A 24141-nucleotide genomic window follows, 5' to 3' on the forward strand; every position below is an offset into this window, starting at 1 on the left:
ATTCTTATGGAGACGTAAATGCACATAATCCCCTTCTTCAAAAGATAAGTACCTCCTTTGTTCATCCGCATACTTCTTCTGCTTGGCTTGGGCATCCTGCATATTCCTCTTAGCCAACTGCAGAAGGGCATTCATACTCTCCAAATCATTCCTTGCTTGCTGATTTTTCACAGCCAAGTATGCAACCCTGGAAGGCATTCCCACTTTGCATCCATACATAGCCTCGAATGGACTCATGCCAATAGAGAGGTGTTTGGTGCTGTTGTAGCAAAATTCAGCCAATGTTAACCATTTGTCCCAAGACTTCTGCGTGTCATGACAGTAATGCCTTAGATACTCCTCCAACCACTTGTTCACCCTCTCTGATTGTCCATCCGTCTGTGGATGATAAGCAGTACTAGGCGCAAGGGAAGTACCAACTGCAGTGAATAACTCCTGCCAAAAGTGACCCATAAATTTAGCATCCCTGTCACTAACAATCTCCTGAGGAAAACCATGGTGCTTGAACACATACTCAATGAATTGCCACGCAACCTATGAAGCGGAGTACCGAGTCTTAGTCGGTATGAAATGGGCCTGCTTAGTCATCCTGTCAACCACCACAAATATGCTATCCCAACCCTTATTTGTAGAAGGCAAGCCTGTAATGAAGTCCATGGCAATGTGAGTCCATTTGCCTTCAGGAATGGGTAGCGGTTGCAGAAGGCCTGCGGGTAACCGGCTGTCCACTTTATTTTGTTGGCAGGGCAAACATTCACTGACAAACTTAACCACATCTCGCCACAAACCATCCCAAATAAAGCTCTCCTTGACTTTTTCATATGTTTTTGTGATACCCGTATGCCCTGACATAGGGGATGAGTGCATTTCCTGTAATACCATCAACCTGTACTTGGAGTCTGGCACAAGATAAATTCTGTCCCTGCACCATAACAGTCCGTTGCGGAGCTGAAATCGAACATGTCCTTGGCTGGACGGACTCTGTAACTCCACAAAAATAGGAGCTGCATCAGAATTTTGCATGTATTTCTCCTGAATCCCAAGTATCCACTCCTGATGAAGCGTGGAAATGGCAGACAGTTTGCATGACCACATCCTGGACAAGGCATCAGCAACCACATTCTCTTTCCCCTTTCTATATTCAATGTCAAAATCATAGGACTGAACTGCAGCCAGCCATCTCTTCTGCTTCATGGATAAATTAGGCTGCGTTAAGAAGTACTTGAGTGTCCTGTGATCCGTTTTGACCTTAATCTTGCTACCGTACAGGTAGTGGTGCCATTTTGCAAAAGCATGCAAGATTGCCAGCATCTCTTGATCATAAACATGATAATTCATTTCTCTGGCATTAAACTTCCTGCTCTCAAAAGCAATCACACCATGCTCTTGTTTTAGGACAGCCCCTAAACCTTTGCCATTGGCATCCGTCTCAATAATGAAAGACCGTGAGAAATCAGGGCACACCAATACAGGTGCATTGCTAAGGGCATCCTTGAGGTTATCAAAGCTGAGTTGTGCTGCTTCTGACCTCCAAACCTTTTTACTCCAAGGTGCATATATACTAAGATTTCAGTTACAACTACTTCACTGAAGATTTCCAGATCTAGCAAAACTTGATTATCCTCCAAATATGCTCATGCAATAATGTACCTTCCCCGTCTACAAAACCTTACTCTGCACTCATTGACAAATGGAAGGCATCCTTTTTCAGCAAATCAGTGAGAGGGGCAGCCCTTTTGGCGAAGTGCCTAATGAATCTCCTGTAAAAAGAAGCAAGACCCAAGAAACCTCTGAGCTGCATGGTATTTTGTGGCTGCGGCCACTCCTTAATGCATTTCACCTTAGCTGGGTCTACCCTGATTCCGTGCCTGCTTACAACATGACCAAGATATTCAACCTCCTCTACCATAAATGTGCACTTGCTGGCCTTGGCATAAAGCTGATGCATTCTCAAGATTTCTAGCACTTGTCGGACATGGTCAATGTGTTCCTGTGCATCCTTACTATAAATGAGAATGTCATCGAAAAATACCAGCACACATTTGAAAAGAAGGTGGTGTAAGATCTTGTTCATGAGTGCCTGGAAGGTGGCTGGTGCATTAGTCAAACCAAAAGGCATCACCTTGAACTCATATAATCCTCTTTCTGTACGAAAGGCAGTCTTATGCTCATCACCCTCTTTCATCCTGATCTGATGGTAACCTGACCTCAAATCAATCTTCGTGAAATACTGAGCACCCTTGAGTTCATCCAGCAGGTCATCAATCCTGGGAATAGGAAACCTATTCTTAATGGTGGTCTTATTCAATTCTCTGTAATCAATGCACATACGAAAAGAGCCATCCTTCTTTTTCACCAGGAGTACTGGAGATGCAAATGGCGAGGTGCTATGAGCAATGAAGTTTTTCTCAAGCAAATCTCGCACCTGTGTTGCCACTTCTTCCCGTTCAACCTTAGAGAGTCGGTACAGGGCCTTGTTTATTGGTTTACTACCATGTTCCAGGACTATGGCATGATCAACATCTCTTTTTGGGGGCAACTGAGATGGCATATCAGCAAACACATCCCCAAATTCTAAGAGCAATTTCTGCATTTCACAATTATCCACATGGGCAATACCACCCTCCTGAGGTACAGAGACATTCAATGCATAAATGGCACTTTTGTTCTTGAGCTCCCTAGCTAGCTGCCTTGCTGAAATGACCTGCAATTTCTGATTCACAATGCCCTGCAATGTAACAGTTCTACCTTTGTGGCAAAACTCAATAGATAAAGCATTCAAATCTATACTGATTTTCCCCAGGGATTTCAGCCAATCACAACCCAGGACAGCATCTATGGGTCCCATATCCAATGCCAAAAGATCACCTGCAAACTCATAATGATCAGAAAACTTGATCTTGGCATCCTGGCAACAATGTCTGCTGATCATGTGCTGTCCATTCGCGATCTCCACTTTCAGACCATGGTCTATCTCTGTAGCAACTAATCCCAATCTTTGCAATGTTCTACACTTAATGAAACTGTGAGTGCTACCACTGTCTACCAATACATGGACAGATCTGCCATTAATCATTCCCTTCAACCTGATTGTGTCAGCACTTTTGGCACCCATCAAGGCATGTAGTGAGATGGTATACAGTGTAGACTGGGCATCCCAATAAATCTGTTCATCATCCACAGGAACATTACCATTAGCATCACCTCTGACAGAAAAAGGCATTGTAGGTTGATGCTCCAACACAGAGAGTGTTGGCTTACGGCCTTTCCTGCTACATGTAGGTTGAATATCAATCTCATGCATCACATGAGTGGTTTGCTCAATAGCCCCACCCGGATCAAAGGGAAAAACAGTCCCCTTTGTGGCCTCTGTGTCAGGAGACTCATCTACATCATGAACTCCTGTCAATTCCTCATGAGAGACATCATGGGGGTCTGCTACATCAGCCACTTCATCATCATCAGATAATTCAATTATCATGCTGAGTTTGGCTGAGCTGACATTCTTCATTTTGCACACATCTCGGTGCTCAGGTGTCCATTTCTCTCCACACCTAAAGCATAAATTTGCCTTCTTCCTACTGTCCATTATGGCTCTGGAATGTTGTTTAACTTTTGATTTGCCAAAACCAGCGCTGGGTTTGACACCTGTCTTTGCATCCATGGGCCTGTATGGCTTTGCATATGGCATCTTACTTCCAGAAACCGTTGGATATCGTGGGAAGGAAGCAGCTGCTGGTTTCTTATCAATCCAATCAGCAGAATTTGTCTTCCTGTCAGCATCATAAGCAGTACCATAGAAGCTATGTGACACATGCTTGTACTTGCCAGCATATTTTGGCTCAAACACCTCAGCAAGCTGGGCTGCTCGCTCAATGGTTAGAGGATTGTGAGCTCTCACATCAGCAGCTAGAGAGGGATCTAAGCCTTGTATAAAACGCAGCAACTTCCCTTTCTCAGAAATATCCTGTACAAACAAAAAAAGTCTCCAAAAATGCTGCAAGTACTCCTGGACCGTACCTGTTTGTGACAGTGCATAGAATTCAGCAAGGTACTGTTCAAGGATCAAGGCCGAGACGAAGGTCGTGACCATAAGCTCCTTGAACTGTTTCCAGGTGGTAGGCTTATGAGGTGACTCTCGCATGTAACGCCACCATGTATGTGCATAATCCTGTAAATGCATGCCAGCAAAAATGATCCTCTCCTCATCATTCTTAGGGTAGAAGCAGAAATAATCTTCAAGCTTCGTGAGCCACTCCTCCAACTCATTGGGAGTGCGAGTGTCACCCTTAAACTTATGCACATAGATTTTATCTTTCACATCTTTGGCTGCATTATTCCTATAGTGACTACCAGCATACTCACGCTTGAAGCTCACATACTGTGAAAAGGGCATCTCATTACGAACATCCTCAGGCAAAGCCCTATATGAACGTAAGGCATCTGAAAGCATATCATCCATGTTTGCATGCTGCCCACTTCCAGCATCATGCTGGTTAGGAGAACCACTCCCTTGATGCATAAAGTGTGTCTGACTGAAAGCATTACCTCCCTGATACGCAGGCTGAGTCTGACTAAATGTATTAACAGGAGGTGTCATCGAAGCATGCAATCCCTACTGAGTCTGCCTGCCATAAACATCTCGGTGGGTGGGTGGCATAGAAAAAGGTTGAGAAGAGGACTGGCCCCTCTCCCAACAGCCCTGAAACCCAACACCCAATCCAGGCATGCTCGCCGTTGGCAAAAATGTGCCAATGGGCCGGCCCAAAATGGACGGCTCAGCCAATGAAATATGTGAGCCAAATGGAGGCCTGGAATCAATAAGAGAAGTGCTCGGCGGCACGGGCAAGGCATCACCAAAATCAACATAATCCCCATGCTGGGGTGCATGCATAGAACCAACATCATAAGTGCGACGGCCATCAGCCATAAATCCCCTGTGTGGGTCAGGAAAATCACCCTGGCTATCCGACTAATCCCCGTGCTGGGGTGCGGGCTGCTTACCCTTATCGTGCATACTGATGGCGGTAGTGATCTGTTGCCCAAGGTTCTTACCCATCTGGGTGATAGCTGTATCGTGCATAGCCATAGCAGTGGTGAGCTGCTGCCCCAACTGCTGACCCATCTGCTGAAAAGCCCCCTGAAGCATCGAGGCCAATGCATCTAGAAACTGTGTGTCGGTAGGCATAGCAGAAACTGGCTGTGAAGGAGATGCACCCTCTGGGACCGGCATCTGCTCCTGCTGAGCAACATCGTTACCGTGCTGAGATGACTCATCCGACCGGGGTGCACGTTTGGGTGCCATGAGTGACACGAGGAAAATGTGCCAAGTGTCGAAGGCCCGATGTAGAGGCTCGAGAGGTGTTAGTAAAGAGGCTCAAATGCAGTCGTTGAAGAGGTTCGAAGAAAGCTCGGTGAAGAGGCTGGAAACGGGGCTCAAAATGAGCCACGAAGGTGGCTTAGAAAGGCCTAGAATAGGGCTGTAGGAGTACCCTAAAAGAGCGCCTTTTTTTTTTTTTTTTTTTGGGAGCTTAGGACAACTAAGACACCTAGGGTAGTCTCAACTAAACCAAACTGACTAAACCCAACCTTATCCAATCACTAACCTAACTAGACCTAACCAGACCTAAACTAACCTAACCAACCAACCCCCCCTAAACCCTAGCTAACGGACGGCGATGCCACGAGTGACGATGCCACAGACGGTGTGGAGAGAAAGGGCGACGCTCACGGACGGCGATGCCACGAGCAAGATGCCACGGACGGTGTCGCTGCAACGGTGGCATGGTGTGGGCGGGGTCGCACAAGCGACTAACGGCATAGCTCAGCAAATGGTGACGGGTAAGGTCTCGCGGTGATCACGCAACAAGAGCAGCTGCGCACAGCGCGGTGATTGCCCTCCATCACCCGGGCTTTTTCTGCCCCGTCCAAGGTCGTTCCGTTCAAGCTCAGTGCAGGAAGCCAGCCACCTACATGCCTGAGCATGGTTCTGATGCTTTGAACTGGATGGAGAGGCAGTTAACGATGGAAAGGGGCAACAGGATTCAAGATGCTGATTCGCTAACGTTTTGTTTTGGCAAAGGACTCGTGTGTTGCTCACAGCTGATTCTAGATCACCACTCAAGCTCGTACGGTGGTCGATTCTCCAACAACTTCGTCTGTTGCCAGGGTGAACGCAGAACAAGGTAGCACTGAAAATGCTTTCCCTCGCTACTTGGGAGCAAAGAGAGGCATATTTGTCAAGTCGGGTTCACCAGCAGATTGGTGTACTGAGTGAAAGGAAAAGCAAGGGTGCCAGAGTCGGAGGCTCTGATACCAATGTAGAGAAGGGGGGAGGGGCAGATTTGGAGATGGGGAGAGAATAGCAAAAGGAAGGGAGGAGAAGAGAGAAGGGGAAGGAGAAAGGAAGAGAGAGAAGGCTGAGGGAATAGAGAGAGGGAGAGAGAGAGAGTGTGAGCGTAGGCAGCAAGTAGCAGGAGGGAGAGTAGATAGGATTAGATGTCACATCAAAAAGTCCCTTACAATCCTTTTGGGTTGACTTATATAGTTCCCATCCACCTTTGATGTCCTGATTATGTTGTACTTAGTACTCAAAACTATCATTCTGCATTATTTTTACATTATGCATTGGTGTGGATGCTCGTTTAGTAGCTGCACGCTCACAGCTTGATTGTACCAAGGTTTCACAGTCTCATAGACCCATCGGTCTTCCGAAGACTTTAATAAACTTTCTTTCTTTCTTTCTTTATCTGTCTTTGTCTGATTGCTGCCCACATGGCAGCCACAATGCTGCCCATGGGGCATTCTCTCAAACCCTAGGTTCACCCCCCCCATGCTCTCCTCATTTGGGGTCTCACATATGGGGAGGTGAACTCTAATATTCCAACATAGACAATGACAAAACTATGTTGTGGAGAGAGCATACAGGGAAAGATGGCATTAAAAGTTTGAAATTCTGGTTCATGGAACATCAAGAGGATGACATGGAATGAAGTCAGGACAAGAAAATATATCAGTCCTAAGCTGGGGATAGAATGCATCTCCTATGCTAGGAAAAACATAGGATTTCTCTAATTTTTCATTAGAATAATTGGTTTCTTTAGAAAGTTCATCGGGCACTGACAAGATCAGAACATTTTGAGTCAAGCAGATTTTCTGTGCGAAAACTGTCCAACCATTCCCTCGAGCCCCTTGCTTCAAAGTTTCCCTTCTTCCTCTCCAAGTACAGCCATTGGTCATAGTCTTGGATTATTCTTGAAATGCCTATACCTAGATGAGTCCAGGAACATGCCCAAACTCATCCTCTAAAAACACAACATAGTGCAGTATCAATCTCATGATAGTCACTCATAAGGTTGAAAACCATAAACTCCATCACGCATAGCAGGAACTAGCTACTATGACATCCCCACTGACGTCATCAGCGCCCAACCGTGGGTGTATACCATAGTATAAACATATGCTCTCACACATACAAATCCACACACCCACACATACTTGAGCATCCATTTATACAAAGTCTTCGTACTGAGTTTCTGTCGGCACTCCGGAGGTGAAGGGCAGACTCAGCCATGACAAAGGCTAGCACTAGAGGAAAGGCTAATCAAAAGATCTCTTCATTCAAGCTACAACTGATTGTGAAGAATGAACGATTTCATTTTAGTCTCTCCCCAACAAGCATCTAAATCTAGCTGATAGGGCAATGCAGGGATGTATCTGTGAGAACAGACAAGCAATTACCCCTCACCCCCAAAACCAAAACCAAAAATAGGAAAGGTAAAAATATATGTTTTCCCAAGTTTCTCTTCGCTTAGGGTGAGTGCTATCCATGCTTGTGCTATGAATCTTCCCTTCCATCTTGCTCCCAAGGTACAACCCTAGCACTTCACTAAGCATTGTGCACAGGCTGCTGTCCACTTGCCATTTCGTAAATACCCCTCATTTCCAGCTTTGCTAAAGCATTTTCACAGCCGTGGCACCAAGAGGAGGCAGCAGCTGTGATAGTGATGCCTTAAAGTGGAAAAACAAAGTGGATGCTGTGAGTACTTCAGAAAAAAAGCAGCTATGAAGTTTATATAAGTATACTGGATTCTGCAACTTGGTGGGCTTGGGTTCCCATTAAAGAAGTAGACAAGTACAACATATATCTCATTGGTGATAGATAGAGTGAACACAACTATCACGACCTATGACGTATTACTTTCGTAAAACCTTATATTTATTGAATGAATGGATATTTGTAGAGGGGTATGCCCTTCGACAGGTCACTTCCCATGAGGCCAACCCTTCACAAGAGCTACAAAGAGCTACCACTCTTGCGAAGGGTGCAACCCTTGATAGTGCTCGGGACCATCAACAACAAGAGACACAACATCAATTTGATCTTGATGATTCTGATGCTACTTGGCAGACCATGAACAGATGCAACAGTACCCTGACACCTTACAGCAGTATTTTCAGCATCAGACATGATTCATTCTACACCAATTCATCTTTTCCACCAGGGTCTTTTTTTGAGTGGGAGGGGATGTCACAATCTGTGATGTATAACTTTCCTGAAACCTTATACTCATGGATGGTTGGATGAATGGACACTTTTGGAAAAGCCCTTTTGATGGGTCAATTCCATGAGGCAAACCCTTGACAAGAGCTACAACTCTTCCAAAGAGGCATACACTGATGAAGAGGACACTTCTATTTGTAACGTTGTAATGTGAAGTGGTTGTAACATTGTAATGTATCCTCTTATCAAGGGTTGAACGCTTCACAAGAGCTACACACCTCTTCATGATTATTCAATACTATCATCTTGAATAATAATGGAAAATCCTTCCTTGACAAATCCTATTACAAGGGAAAGCCCTTGTAAAGGGAGGTCATCCCTTATGCCACACAACATAAATGCCATTTCACTATACACGTGGGTTCACAATCTCGTGAGCTCTTGAAACCCTTCTACACACTTTTCTTACAACATTATTTCAAAGTGCCATCAACAAGAGAAAAATGGTCCAAGGTAGATTGTAGTCAATAATTGAGTAGAGCATCCACTTAGTGTTCCTACTTCATTATCTGAAGGTCGCATCTCATGAATGCATAGGCATTTAGCCTCCTTTTTAATATGATTCTAATCTCATTATGAATCGTGGGTCAATGTTCTGATACTTCATAGAAATCATAGGAATGACTCAAGATTTGAGTGTGGCGTAGCTCAACTATTATAATACAGCTCCACAAGATGAAAGGCAAACCCATCTTGATGAAGATTACCTCTAAAGAGCAAAATAGTTCACCTGTGGGGAGGGACGTCCTTCAAAACAAGAGACCCTGCTGCGATCATTGCACCACGACCTACAGTTATGTTTCCAAGGATAGTAGCACCAGCTCCAATCAGCACACCTTCCCCAATTTTGGGATGCCTATCACCTGCGACTTTTCCAGTTCCTCCAAGAGTGACACCCTGCAAAGCCAACACAGGATAGTTGAAAGTATCATACACTCTTCTCACAAGAGCTGAGCTGATAAGAGAGATAAGGCATACGAAATACAAACGGGTTGAGTCTATATATTTCAGCACAACTACACAAAGCTTCCACTACTTATGTGGAAACTTTTTTCTCATTGCCAATTACACTCTTTGCTTCAATGTAGCAACCGTAAGTAAACAGAAGTTTGGTGCCCCATGGATAGATGTTTAATAACCATAAAACTCAAAATTAGCATCACAACCTTAGAGCAAACTACATGCCATTCACAAAGGCTGTAATGTATATCGGACACACTTACCATGTTCTACATTCTGTCACCTCCAAACTTAGCACCACAAAGTTAAAACAAACTACATGCCATCTTGAGCTCATAAGAATGCACTTACAATCTGCAACACACACTCTACCATGCACACCACCATATGTATGATCTCCACATGCCTATCATTAGGGTCCGTAACTAAATCTGTGTTAGGATAATGCCCTTCTCGGTCATAATCTTTTTATTATAATTGTACACCACACACCCCCCATACCAGGCTACATTAGACATATTGAGGATAGGGTCATATGGCGATCATGGCCTTGTATGAGAGGGTCACAAGCATAGTCACAAGAAATGTTTTGTCTATTTCGTCGTTTCACTGTTTCGACACGTTTCGTTTCATGTTTTGGGACAAAATTCGAATTGATAATTAATATATACAAGGATAAGGGCAAATAAGATACGTTATATTCAAGTTAAGAGTGAACAAAGAGAAATACAAGTTAGGGCACCTAAAAAAAGGAAATTCAAAACACAAACACATTCTTCAAATTTATTCAAATTCAACCTTTCAATATCCTTTCTCAAGTTCAGATGGGGTTCGAAATAATATTCAATATATATGAGGATAGGGGCAAATAAGCTATGTTATATTCAAGTTTAGAGTGAACAAAGACAAATAGAAGTCAAGACACCTAAAAAGGAAATTCAAAACACGAACCCATTTTTCAAATTTATTCAAATTCAATCTCCTTTCTCAAGTTTCACTTCAAACCATTTAATATTTATGGACTCGAAACTTTAAAGCATATCTATTCTAGGAAAAACGTGCAAAAATGTGTATCCTTTATTTGAACAAAACAAAAATTTCATTGGGAGCATTTAGTCATGTTTCGAAATGTTTCGTCTGTTTAGTCGTTTCGAGGTTTCGACAGGACGAAACGAGTTTTCATGTGACTATGGTCACAATCAACATCTTTGTGTTGAGGAGTTAGCATCCTTCTTCAGGAAGGTGGTGTATCCAAAACCACAAGCGGTTCTCCCTATCTTGCGATAGGCAAATGATGTAGTAATTGTGTGAGCAGTAGCAAAGTCTTACACAAGCATTTGGAGCCACTCAGTTCATTCTATGACAATCAAGACATGAAGATAAACCTTATATATACCTCAATAATGTGTCGAAACATATCTTCACTTTAGGGAGATCATGGAGGGGGGAAGATCACAACAGGAGTAAACGTTACCATAAGGAACCATTTGGCTAGCAGTGGCAAGCCCGTATAGGAAGACCATACAGAGAGAGTTTCAAGGCAAGTCCGTATAAGCAGAAGGCTATAACATAACATATAGTCAACACCATAGGGGTAAAATAAGGTTGCAAGGTCAAATAGGGGGCAAACAACATATAGTCAAACTGAGAGAGTTTGAAGTCAAGTATGTATTTGCAAAAGGTTATATAGAGAAAATAGTCAACAGCATAGGGCTCAAATGAGGTCGCATGTTCTCTCTTGCCTTGTTGATGAGCTGTCGAGTTTTGTTGATGCTCTTGGGAAATAGGATCACTCTTTGAACCCAATCTGTGATGTCGTTCGTACTACATGTTGATAACGTATTTCTACTTAGGCACACAATCCACACCTCCTAGAGGACTTTTTGTGAATAGGAGCAAAGTGTTCAAAGCATCAAATACACCATGCATTGCATGAGAATTGTTGTCTACTCCCTAGAGTCTTCACAGATATTAAATGGTTTGGAAAGCTGCAACTACTGCAAGAGTGATCCCCCAACCTCCTGAAAGTATCACAACATGCAAATTGAGGGTTTATCACAAATGAGGCAAGAACACAAAATAACGCCCAAGAGGATGGTAGGAAGACATAGTGCCCAAGAAACATCACCATGTTTCTCCAACTTCGGGTTGAATAGTTAAGCAGTAGATACAACTATGGAGCTTGGAAAGGCCTGGGGAAGTAGTGTTACTTGAGACAAGGAAGGTGTATCCCTCGCTAAGCCTACTTTAGCTAGGGCTGTTGAAACCATTGTAAAATTGGTTCTAAGAAAGCAACCACCAAGTGCACAATTATCTTTAATGGATCTCCTTGCTAAGTGTTTTGTTTTTTTTGCACGTGCAGCCTTGACATATTGAAGACCCATGACCTTGGTATTGTCAACGTTCACCTTCATATTGCCACGTACAATGTTAGCAATGCCAAGAGGTTCCAGCTCTCTATCAGGGGCTGGAAGCCTTTCCAAATCTTTCCTCGGAAGGTATGGCAAATTTCAGCAAATTTGCATACTTCCTTTTGGAGAAGGCTTTGTAGGTCTCTCAGGAATAGAATAACACTCTTTTGTTTTGGCTTTCTATTCATGGAGGGATTCCAATAAACCATTGGGTGGAATTTAGTCAAAGTTGCCTTTGGGATTGCAAACATGACAGGGTTGCTTGGAAGGAAATCGTGGGAATAGCTGTTGCTTTGTGGGAAGCACACCAAGTTGAATCCAAAATACACAGCTGCAATGGATCTAATCCAATTATAAGGTTTGTCTACTGCCTAGATGGGCGCATGGTAGGGGCATCCCGTTCCCCCTTTTACACTACAACCTCCTTGCTACTTTAACACAAGGGAACAAATACCCTTTAAATTTGTAGCCTGATCCTGTTTGTACAGGACAGCATATATTTGGCTGTGTGCGTCCTTCAAGGTTTCTGTCCAAAATGCAGGCAAATGGAAAAAGGAAAAGGAGGTTTGGGCGAGAAGGGGGGGGGGGGGGGTAGGTTGTTTTAAAAGCTTCTTGGAAAAGCATATCATTACTGGAATAAACCCTCATTTGCAAAGTAAATACTTACCCTCAAGTAAGAAGCCGTGCAATTCAAACCTGTCAAGCGTTTTATACATATCCTTTAATAAGCTACTGGCCACACTTAAGCACTCAGTATGATACTGTGTCTATCTGATCAGAAAATGCATATGAAACTAGTATTGGCTTAGTGGTTCGCACAAACAACCAACTTACTTGGAGCATAGATACTCGATCACCAACAACGGCAGTCTCTCCTATAACAACTCCTGTACCATGATCAAGCAGGATTGCCTTTCCAATTCGAGCAGCTGGCATAGACTACTATGGCAACCATCAGTCAGATGGCCAACAGACCAGACAATGCTATCACTACATCAGGAGCCAACCATAACTCCTTCACTAATGCATAAGAGATACCACATACAACATTTGGATGGGTTTTGATAAAGCCAAAAGATGACAGAAATCCCAAATTTGGCTATATTACAAATGAAGTAAAAGAAAAAGTGAAAAGATCTCTGTTACCTGGATGGATGTCCACAGCAAAAACCTGTACAGCATTAGAAAGGGGGAGATTACAGATCCTAAAAGATTTAACTGAAGATTTATCCTTGTCTAAAGACAAACTAACCCAGATAGGTTTATATGAATTGCATCCTCAGATTTCCAAATCACGTTATTCAGTGAGTGACAACCAAAAGTGCCAGACCTTTAGCCCTTTCCAACACAATCCAGATAGGGCCAGCGATATATTGACCACCCAGCAAGCATTCATTGTACAATGAATGCAAACATACCTCACTGATACGACTTTGTAAGGCCAATGCTAGGACCATCTGCCCACGGTTCCAAAGGAAGTGTGCTACACGGTATGATTGCAGAGCATGATAGCCCTAGTTAAAATAAGAACAACACAACAAAAGATTGAGTTTAGGACATGACTATATTCTGTATGTGCCTTTTTGAATTACCAGACAATTACAAAACATCTAAAAATACTCTCCCTTATTTGCATATCCTAAAGGCTAGAGATTACAGCATGAGTTACTGAAAAAGGAAGGTAAGAAAGATTAAAAAGAGATAGAGGTTGGACAAGGGAAAGAAGGAAGGAAGAGAAGTGGTTTTGTTTTGGGGGTGTGTATGTGGAAGGGGGGGAGAGAGAAATAGTCACAACAAAACGTGTTTCTTTGGAAAGAAACGTTTCTATCCCAAAGAAACATGGCCAAGGGTAGTATTTCTAGAAATTCTGCATGTTTAGCATCATTTGAACATGCCATATATATGTGGGACATATTTTAGACATTTTTGAAACCAGAGACTACAACCAGGCATTTCAAAACTTTTCCATTTTTTTGAAACGTTTCACGTTTCGACGTTTCGAAACATTTCTGGTGTGTATGAGAGAGAGATGTAATGCCTCTATTAATCTCCACTGGAGACCCAACAGGATCTATCAGACAGAAAATATGTCAAATCTGAGTTACAACTATAGCTCTGTGATAGCTGCTCAAAATCGCATAAGAATAGAACCAAGATCCAGACATAAGATAGGTATGTCTGTGAGGTTGGTGCTCAGTCGACTTGGTTGTATGCCATTTTGCAAGACCTTTCGATACTTTAGTACTTCGTCTAGGTACAACCCAAGTCTTTTAGTGGTTGCTTGCAGAGGTCAGGTTGTCCCTAAGTGTTAAGTGTGTATAGGTTGTGTCCTCTGATGGTGAATATATGAGCTTTATCCTCTTTCTGCTTGTTGGATATCGTTTACAAGTCCATTCTTCTCTTGGGCGCTTCTGACTTCTTCTTGCTTCTACTTCAATGTCATGTGAGCTGATCCTCATCCTACACATGAGGTGTTGCTTGAATCCTGACATTTTCTCTTTGAGATAGTCTTGAAGCCCTTATACCTACAAAAGGTTTGATGTGCTGTATAGAATTGCATCTTCTATCTCAGCTCATGCCCGAACTTACCCAATATTTTCCAAATCATAGGCATTCTAATGGCTTCATCACTACTGGGAAGATCCAGCGCATCCATATACCAAGCAAGTCTTGGGTTCTATTGCTTTATGTGCAGATCTACTTGGGTTCATTTCCCAAGCAAGTCTACTTGAGCTCATTTCAGGGAACTTGTAAAGATATTTGATGTGTTGGCACCATACCTGCCTAAGCCAATAACAGGGCATATGGGAGTTCCCAATCTAACCTGAGTTAGCGTGTACGAGCTTGTACCTAACTTAAGTTACATATTTTTTTTTCTGAAAAAACAGTGCTGATTATATTACTTCGAAAACAAGATACAAGAGGTCAGTTTTGCAATTGACGGGGCTGCGTTCACAAATCGGACGCAGCCCAAAAAGGAAACAGAAAGCTCTCTCTCACGGAGGGATCAGGCGAGTGTGAATGAATAGCCAGAGAGGTGGTGAATAGCGCCACTGAAGGTCATGAGAGGTATGCGCGAAGAAGAGGCCTTGCGTATCCCAATCACGGAGGAATCGTCTCCGCTTCTCCCGGCCAGCCCGGGAATCTCCCTGTATCTGGTCCCACTAGCCTCTGAGTGTGTGTATAATCTCACTCCAGATGTCGGTCATGACCTGGGCAGTCGAAAGAGAGGTGCCACCGAGTATCTGCGCCCAGCGCGAGGTCCAAATGTGCCATCCAGCGATGCTGCTAATGATCTCCCAGACTGGCTGCCTCTCTTGAGAACCTGTGTCAGCCTCTGCCAGGTGCGGTGGAATGCCCTCTAGCCGCCCCCAAGTCCCCTGTGTGATAAGGAACATGGGGTCCTGCGGGCCTTCCTCGAACAACTGATGAAAGCCAGGTGTGGTGCTGCTCCAGCAAAACGCGCCCCAACTTAGGTTACATATTAACCTAGGCATAATAGGCAATAGCTAGGGTAGTTAACCCTCGAAGAGTAAGGACCATTGGTTAACTCATTCAAGCAAGGCTCAGAATTGAGGCTGAGGTATCCATGATCTGTATTGATCGAAAGATACAGACAGTCTAATTCGATCTTGGACTACAACTAGCGTTGAATGTATAATGTATTATAGTTTACCTGACTTACTTTAGAAAAAGTATGGCTATTGTGAGACTAGCGGACTGGCTTATAAATATAGGCAGAGGCTTATTGTTCAAGGAAAACCAGGTCGTCACCAAGCAACAGCAGACCAGAAAAGGGGAAAACCAGGTCACACCGCCAGCAACCTTAATCGTCGCCAGCAGGAGATCGTTTCCAGTTCGAAGTAGTTGCAGCCAGTTCCAATACCAGTTCGGGTTCGAGTTTACTTCGAGGTATCAGCAGCAGACTTTCTCTCCTTTCCCTAGCCCCGAGCTGGGCTGAAACCCCTCAGCCCAGGGGTTAGTCTCAGCCTGGGGTACCTTAGATATGGCGAGCATAGAGTGGCCTAGCCTCTCCTCGAAATGCCCCTCTACTTCAACGACTCCAACCAGCAGACTTCGATACTCTACATTTGCAGCAGTGAGGACCCCCTCCATATGCACAAACATTCTACTGAGGAGGTTTGAATCGACCCATCCTTGGTACACATGAACAAGTCTTTCAACCTACAGCAAGAGGTGAGAGAGTTAAAGATGCAATTGACAGCTGTGACAGCTTAACTTCAGGCTCTTGAAGGACCAGGCAGGCAGTAACAGATGAGGTAGTGAAAGCTTGCGAAGCTTCTCCCCCTACCCCTCAGCTAGTCTCTACAGTTAAAGAGCTCACTTAACTGAAGTGCAAACAATTAAGAAAGAAGTTACAATGGAGGTTGAAATAAAACTCATATCCAAGAAGATATCAAGGAGCACAAAGCCAGACGTGACAATGTACTGAAGATCAGAGTAGGAAGATATCAAGGAACACGAAGCCAGACGTGACAATGCACTGAAGATTAGAGTACGAAGACTCCTTGAAGGCTGGTACAAAGAAGAGGACTCTTTCAATGAAACTTTAGCACATGTCAAAGCAGCCATGCCGAGCATGAAACGGTTGATGATGATGGGGATGGAGCAACTAATATTTGACACTCCAAAGGACATGCTATCATTAAACTCAAATCATGAGATTTTCACATCAAGGTTCAATCCTACAAGTTGAAAGGAACTCACACGAGCTCAATTGAAGAATAAGGGAACGGAATTAGCCAAGTTCAAGGCTGCTAGAAAGGATGGAAAATGGGCAGTATACTGTGAAGGCATAGCAATCATCAAAGAGTTTAAATCCAAACTCGGTCTTAAACTAATGTATGGCTGATTATGTTTTTCTAGGCTATTACATAGGAACTCTAACTAACAGGAGTTGTGAAAGCCAAAAGAACTCTAGTACAAAGAAATAGAAGAACCCTATATGTGGGTCTCAAACCAAACTCAACTAACTAAGGTGACATACTAACTGAGCCACGAACTAGTGTAGATAAGGATAGCTGTCATCCAGCTATTATTCGTGGGCGGTGTACCAACCGCATCTGTAGCTAACAAGTCGGTGACATAAATGCTAAATAGCGGGTGTTGCTTTTTGGGACTCCTTGGGAGCTGCCATGTGCCGTTCGTAAGCAGATGCACTAGATGTTTTTTTGCTGTCCCATAGACCTTTTGGTCTCTCGTGGAATTAATAGACTCGCTTCCTTTCTTTCTTTCTCTCTCTCCCATGCATAAACTTGATGGCCTTGGAATAAATGAGCTTCTGGTTGTAACTCCTGTGGTGTGGGATGCACATAGCTCATGGCTAGACTTCCTCTTTGAGGGTGGACTAGAGTTGAAATGATTGTAAGTCCTGTGGTATGGGATGCACGTAGCTCACGGCTAGAATTCCTCTTTGAGGGTGGACTAGACCTTCAGCTCACGGGTGGTTCTTGTATCTAGAACTTATGGCTGGATCTGAGCCACTAGGTTTCCTCCATATAAATTCTTCATGGCAAAGCATATCTGTCGCTGAAGTCCTCATTTAAATTCCGTGTGCGCTTTCTTGTCCTGAGTTGGCCATAGGTAGCGTGGTTAGATTCCTACTATCCCATGTTTGGGGATTTGAAAAGGTTTGCACCTTGTCCCCTAGCTCTTTTATGAAAAATCATTCGTAGACCCTCTCTACAGTCTTCCAGTATTCTCCAGCTAGTCCAGATCCCATGCTTCACATCCATAGACAATCACTATTTGCACTAATGTAATGTACAGCTCCTTTCTCATCATCCAATCCCACGCTTCAAATTCAAAGACAATCCATGTTTGCACTAGTGCGGTGTATAGCTCCTTGCTGATTTCCAATTCCATAAATGTGACTTTCTGCATTGTTTTGGAAGCTATACAGAGCATCCCTCCTATGACTCTTTGAGATTGATAAAATATACTTAGGCCGTGGTTGTCCTTTGCAAAGAAGACCACATCGTCTACATAACAAACTGAACCCCTGCTTTGCCGTGTTGCTCATCCACTCCTCTAGCTCATCTATGTAAATACTAGAGAGAGTTGGGCAACCTCATATCATTGCTGATAACCATTTTGTTGCCGATCCATCTACCAAATTCTGCAAAGACTTTGTCATATATTTGGAGACCTCCCTCTCTTAGTGATTGCTTTGTCATCCTTTCCCAAAGCTTCTCCGTGGTACAGTGTCAAAGGCTTTCATAAGATCCATGAGGCAGTAGTATAAAGGATTGTTCTTGTCCTTAGTCCCTCTCTGTTGCAGCCCTAACTGTGACTAGGAGATCTACTGTTAAGCATTTTGGTCTAAACCCTGCTTGTGATGGGAGCCCATCCAATCGCATCTTTTTTTCATCTGTTTTGAAATGGGTACAATCCTCAAACTTATAGCAGACCATCCTCTTTTTCTTTGTTCACACTGATTATGAACTTCTTTCATGCTATTTCTCCTCCTCATTTCAACATCTTGGCTCTGAGACCTTGTATGTCTGATTTTGCTAGCATCTTCAGCCTCTCTCAAGATCTTCTACGATTATGACTGTCATCGGCTCTGGTGAAGACCATTGTTCATTCTTTCCTTTCTACTCCTTCATCATACAATCCTTTAGTAGAGGCAACGATATCCCCCCATTTTAATTCTCCTCTTTGAAAAATCATTTGCATGGAGTTCATCTAGAACTTCTTCATCCACTATTCAACTTGCTTTCTTTTTATGAATCCCCTTTTCTTTGTCCTTTCGATGGCTGTGTACGTCATTTCTCTTGCCTTTTTCCCCCTTGGCTTTCTGTCAGTTTTATATCCCCGACATTACTTTTTAATTGATCTATAGAAACCAAAATATGCTCTGTGAAACCAATGCAACATACACAGTTCTGGAAATAGAAATGCATGCATGTGGTCAATGTCACACAATGTGCATGCGTGTATGCTACCTCGAGGATGCCTCATGCCTTGTTACAATGCTTGTAATGCAAAGTAAGACAAAGACTAGAAACAAATGGGACAGAATAAGAACCTTCAAGTACAGCAGAGCACTACTGTAGGATCTACAAGATGGGTCTCGATCCTTCACTGCCTGAAATGTCATGCCACAAGATAAACGCTAGCATTTTCAGTTTGTTTCCCATGTGAAAAAGTTTTTGCTGATAGCTGCACATGAATACTCAAAATATGCAAGAGGGAAATTACCTGAACATCCAAGCGGATTGCTTGTCTAATGTCGCAATCATTCATAAAGACGTCATCAAAAACATCCATTAGCTGTGTTGCCAGTAATGTTGGATTTTTCAATCGATTTGCAAGAACAAACCCCAACGAGCGCTCAAAGCAAGGATGTGCCAAGATACTAGCGTACAGGAAACTACTGAGCAGAGGCTCACGTTCAGCCTGCTAAAACGTGGACCACTGTTAGGGACTGCGGATCAGACTTACAGTTAGAGAATCGAGACACAGCATTCACACACCTCAACCCCAACACAAAAAAACGTTCTCAAGTATTGGGATTACCCATCAACTCGAGTTCTAAATTCAAATGCTAGCTTTTGAATTGCCAAAATATAGCTACCACATAAGAGATACATAAAAGAACCCAACGTTTCCAGCGTTAGAGGATGTGAAACTAAAATGTAAGAGCAGGAAATTTAAACCGTGCAGACACCCAGCTGCTTTCTTTACCGCAATCACGCTCGTAATTTCAATGACTTACACCCAGTAAAAATAATCAAAATGATTCAACAAGCTTGCTCCCGTGATTCAGATATTGAGATTATACGTGATAGATTACTCTTGAAAGCATCAAAGATTTAAGCAGCGACATATCAGGGTAAAAAAAGGACCTCTAATCTAGCTTCGGCTCGGATAGCGGCCCATATTGGATCGTCAGATATAAGATCCCTCAGTTTCTTTCCTCCTTCAATGGGATTCTGGGCACTGGAGTCCGGTGGACCAGACACGGAGGGCGAAAGCGACGGAAGTGTGAAAGAATTAACGTGGGACTCCAGCTCTTTAGCCGATGCAGCTGCTGCTGCCGCTGCCCTTGCAGCAGCAGCCCCATGCACCCCGTGGCCTTGTGCGCTGCCATTCAGGCAATTGTCTCCCACGCCAGTAGGATCCTCGTCTTTGCTTCGCATATAAGAGGGAAAAACACTCCTCCACAGGCTGTCTGTGTCACTTGTGGAGGCTGCGTCGATGTCGTTTGGCCTTGCAGACTTTGTACTCGCATCATCTTCTAGGTGCCCCTCGTAGCTGATCAGACTTTTGTCCTTGTCATGCTCAGTGGGTTGTTGTAAGCCCTCCAGACTTCCGTGACTTTTGTCCACAAAATTCTCAGTTATTTGCTTCGCCACGGACCCGGATCCCGGAACTGGTTCATTCAATCTATCTCGACCTCGCGGCCTATTATGATCGTCACGCCGAGGCGCTGCGTCGGTATTTCCCCGCTCTTGAGGGCCTCCAAGATCCAAAATTTGCCTATCCTCATTGCCTCTTGACTCTGAGATTCCCGAGTCGGGTCTAAACGAGAAAGCAGAACCGTTGCCGCTGTTGAGATTCTGAGCGAGGGCACTGGGAACATTTCTTTTAGTACGCACGCCCAATCGCCCTGCCAAATAAGAGCCCGAAGTCCGCAGGGGAGAGGATGCGGAACCGAAATCCCCCATGTCGTGAACGGGAGCAGCCCAAGACAGGGAATGGTAAGCGAGATGAGCCATGTTACGGCGAGTAGCTGACGAAACACGAAGGCAGTGTCGAATTTACGAGAGGAAAGCGTGAAATGATCGCTGCATTTCTCGCGAATTCGCGAAGCAATGCAGCTAATCCGAGGGCGGAAATTCTGTTGGTGCTGCACAAACGTGTCGACGGACGACTTCGTCATAGTGTGTCCTTTCATCACCCGCCTCCACACGTTTGAACCTCCCTTTTCCCACGTGCGCCAAGATTCCCTTGCAAAAACACAAGCTAATCAATCCCCAGTTCACTGGCACCCGCCCTGATGAGAAAAAGAGGCAATGGCTTGCATGGCAGTCGTGTGGCTCAAAAGGATTGGTCGCGCTTATTATGAGGCGCCCATGATCATGGCCAATGACTTTGGAGTTCCTTTTCCTTATATTGTCCATCGACTCTGTCATACATTTTCTAGCTTGGGCAAGCGCAAGGCAGTGTGTAACCGTCCTCAGCCCTAGTAGCAGTAGCAGCTGTCGATGTCCCATGCTTGACTAAGGCTTCGTGGAGCATTCTCAAGCCAGCATCAACATTCTAGGAGCTTGATTGGTCCTCACTGTGAGGCTCTCCATTCTCCCACCTTGGCAAGAGCACCATGGCAGAAGCTCTGTAGCTGAATCATCCACTCAAAGATGGATCTCAAGACATGTAAGGACCACAAACCATTGCTACCCAATCACCAGACAACTACTGAGTCCCCACCGCAACACAAGGAGCTGCTCTAGGTACTTTCCAAAGATTCTTTTGAGGTATACTTTGTGGTAAGAAGTCCAACAAGCTCAAACCTAAGTAGGTCCATGGCCCACACACACAACGACAAGAGATAGACCCTTTGCGAGTGTTTTAGGTAATGCATATTGTCTTTGGGTTTTACTAAGAACTAGCAGGCTCTCAAGAGGGCGGCGAGGAGAGAGAGAGAAAGAGAGAGAGGACTAGGTCCAAAGACAATAATGTTGATGGCTAATAGAAGGACAATGATATTGATGTTTTTGATACCATATGCAAACATGTAGTAGCCAAATGGCAAAAGAAGGATTGAATGGAAGACTCTACATCATTTTCAAGTGAGGACAAGGGGACATAGTTTCAATAGCTTCAACTACAAGGATGTAACACGTGCTTTAACTCTTTAATTAGGGCCTTTCCACCTTGATAAACTACCTTTAAGCTAACATGGTTTCTTGACATCACTGATGACCTCTTAGCTCCACAATCATCTCCTCAATCTACTTCTAGATTCTCTCAATCATCCTATGTGGCTTCTACCACCACCTAACAGTGCTTATGGGCACCTAACTGTGCCTCTAGCACACATACATAGAAACCAAGGTGTGCCTGGGGCATACACCTTGAGATATCCCATCATACCCCCCCTCAAGGGAATGCCTCAGACTATGTCAAGGATACATCTAGTCTCATAGTTTCTCATGCCATCTCATGGTGGTCAAGGATAAATCTATGGCTAGGTTCTCATGCTAGCAAGGGGTTCCCAAGGGTGTGAAGTAAACAAAAAGGATACAAAAGACCTTCCAATGGTTATCTCCCCTGCATGTACATGCGCACAATGTCTGCAGGAGGTACCATGGAGCAAAAACACATACACATGGCCTACATCATATGGTGACCACAGGTGTTTACAAAACACACAATAGTTTATTTCATTCATTTTGGAGGACTATCCAGGCTGAGTACCTTGACTCAACCAAAAAAAAAGAGAGATCTCGAGCATACATGGAGATGATTCAAAAAGCATAATCTTCATAGGATGCCTCATCTTGTGGAGGCACATCAACTGAAAGTAGATTGGTAGTTTCTGACTGTGAAGTTGCTTCCTTTTGGCTCTACAAAACTTTTCATGATGATTGTTTTTGCCACAGTGTTTGCATGGATTGATCTTGTAGCAGTCTCTTGAGAGGTGATTAGTCTTCCCACAATGATTGCAAGGTGAAAACTTGCCCTTCTGGATTTTTATGGCATAGGCTGTGTCACTCTTGCCGAGCGTGTCGGAGCTGAGGATTCTCCAGCATTGGAGGCTGTTGAAGAAGAAGTTGAAGCTGGTTTGACAAGCCCCCAGAGGTTTTCCCTCATCAATGCAAACTTAACCTTCATCTGCCATGTGTGAAAGCCCTTACCATTGAACTTATCCATATTCAAGATGGTAGCCATGAGAGGGTCTAACCCAGAATGGGCAGTGTCTACTCTCTTACAAGGCTAGAAAGAGTCGAATAGCTTCAAAATACAAGCATTTAGAGTAGCAAAGGCTTGCAACCAAAATCCATACTACAAATCAATGATGTTTTCACCTGCATGCTTCATAGAAGTGACTAAATGAAAGTATTCCAAGCAAATCCAGGTATAGCAACTTAAAAGAAAGTTGTAGCCACAATTGTACTGATGCTTTTCAAAACTTTAAAAACTCAGAAATGCTAAAGTAGCATCTAATGTAGCATCACACTCACAACCTTGTCAAAATTATCCAAAACAGAGGCCTGAACTTGGAGGGCTTGTATCTCACTCTTCAAAGCAAAGAAAAGAGGGCTTTCTGAAGCAAAGAAAGCTCATATACCAGAGAAGATCCAGCACAGAGGTTGGTCAAAATGGCGCGCGATATTGCTCGGGGGAGTTACTATAGGCTGAACCTGTGTTTTGACATTTTCTCCATCGTTACTTAACCAAATGGGCTGCAAAGTGACTCAAAATGTTCGTCTTGAGGTCGCCCATCTACTCCTAAGAGGGCTCGAGCAATGGTGTAGCAAGCAGGGAGTATTTTGCAACAGAATAATGATGAAAAAATGCGCTATTTGGAGAGAATGGCAGCCAGTAGAGACGTTTTTTTTTAATTGCTTGCAGGTGGAAGTTCGCCCAAATGAGGGGTATCTCCAGCAAGAAGGGCTTAGAGAATGGCAGAGAACTGAGGGAGAACAAGCTTTAAAAAGATTTGGGGAGAAAGGGAAGAAATGGTGAAGATGAAGAAGAAGAAGATGGAGAAGAAGAAGATGATGTGGCACAAGTGGGCTCAAGGAGGATCAAAGTGCTCTGATACCATGTTGATAAACTGAAAGGAAAGCATGGAGTGAACACAAACTAAGAATTCTTGCTTATAGAATGAAGAAAGGTGAGGTCCTTAAGTAGGCACCTCTTACATGATCATTGACATCACTGATGACCTCTGAGCTCCACAATCATCTCCTCAATCTGCTCCTAGATTCTCTCAATCATCCTATGTGGCTTCTACCACTACCTAATAGTGCTTATGGGCACCTAATTGTGCCTCTAGCACACACACATGGAAACCAAGGTGTGCCTGGGGCATACACCTTGAGATATCCCATCATAAACAACATTAAACTTACTTCAAAAGCATATATATGTGGTAGAGTGGGGACTACAAAGAGTAGGACATACATGTCAAGGATGGTGTAAATTACACCATAGACATAGGACCTAGGATCA

At 43.8% G+C, this 24141-nt stretch overlaps 1 protein-coding gene across 1 annotated transcript in view; it reads right to left on the reverse strand.

The window, feature by feature from the left end:
* LOC147889823 (uncharacterized) overlaps window positions 1–20876 on the reverse strand; it is a 33325-nt gene extending 12449 nt beyond the window's left edge. Inside the window, exons 1-7 of the mRNA XM_087391432.1 lie at window positions 19806–20876; window positions 19159–19356; window positions 18986–19045; window positions 13353–13448; window positions 13081–13105; window positions 12769–12863; window positions 9294–9460 (exon numbers count right to left, since the gene is read on the reverse strand). Coding sequence (XP_087247558.1) covers window positions 9294–9460; window positions 12769–12863; window positions 13081–13105; window positions 13353–13448; window positions 18986–19045; window positions 19159–19356; window positions 19806–20678 — 1514 coding nt within the window. The 5' untranslated portion in view covers window positions 20679–20876. The remainder of the gene's footprint in view (window positions 1–9293; window positions 9461–12768; window positions 12864–13080; window positions 13106–13352; window positions 13449–18985; window positions 19046–19158; window positions 19357–19805) is intronic.
* Between the last annotated feature and the right edge of the window lie 3265 nt (window positions 20877–24141).

This window comes from Dipteris shenzhenensis, chromosome 20 (assembly GCF_047967505.1).
Source record: "Dipteris shenzhenensis isolate YYH24624 ecotype China chromosome 20, Dip_SZ_1.0, whole genome shotgun sequence".
In the NCBI taxonomy this organism is placed as follows: domain Eukaryota; kingdom Viridiplantae; phylum Streptophyta; class Polypodiopsida; order Gleicheniales; family Dipteridaceae; genus Dipteris; species Dipteris shenzhenensis.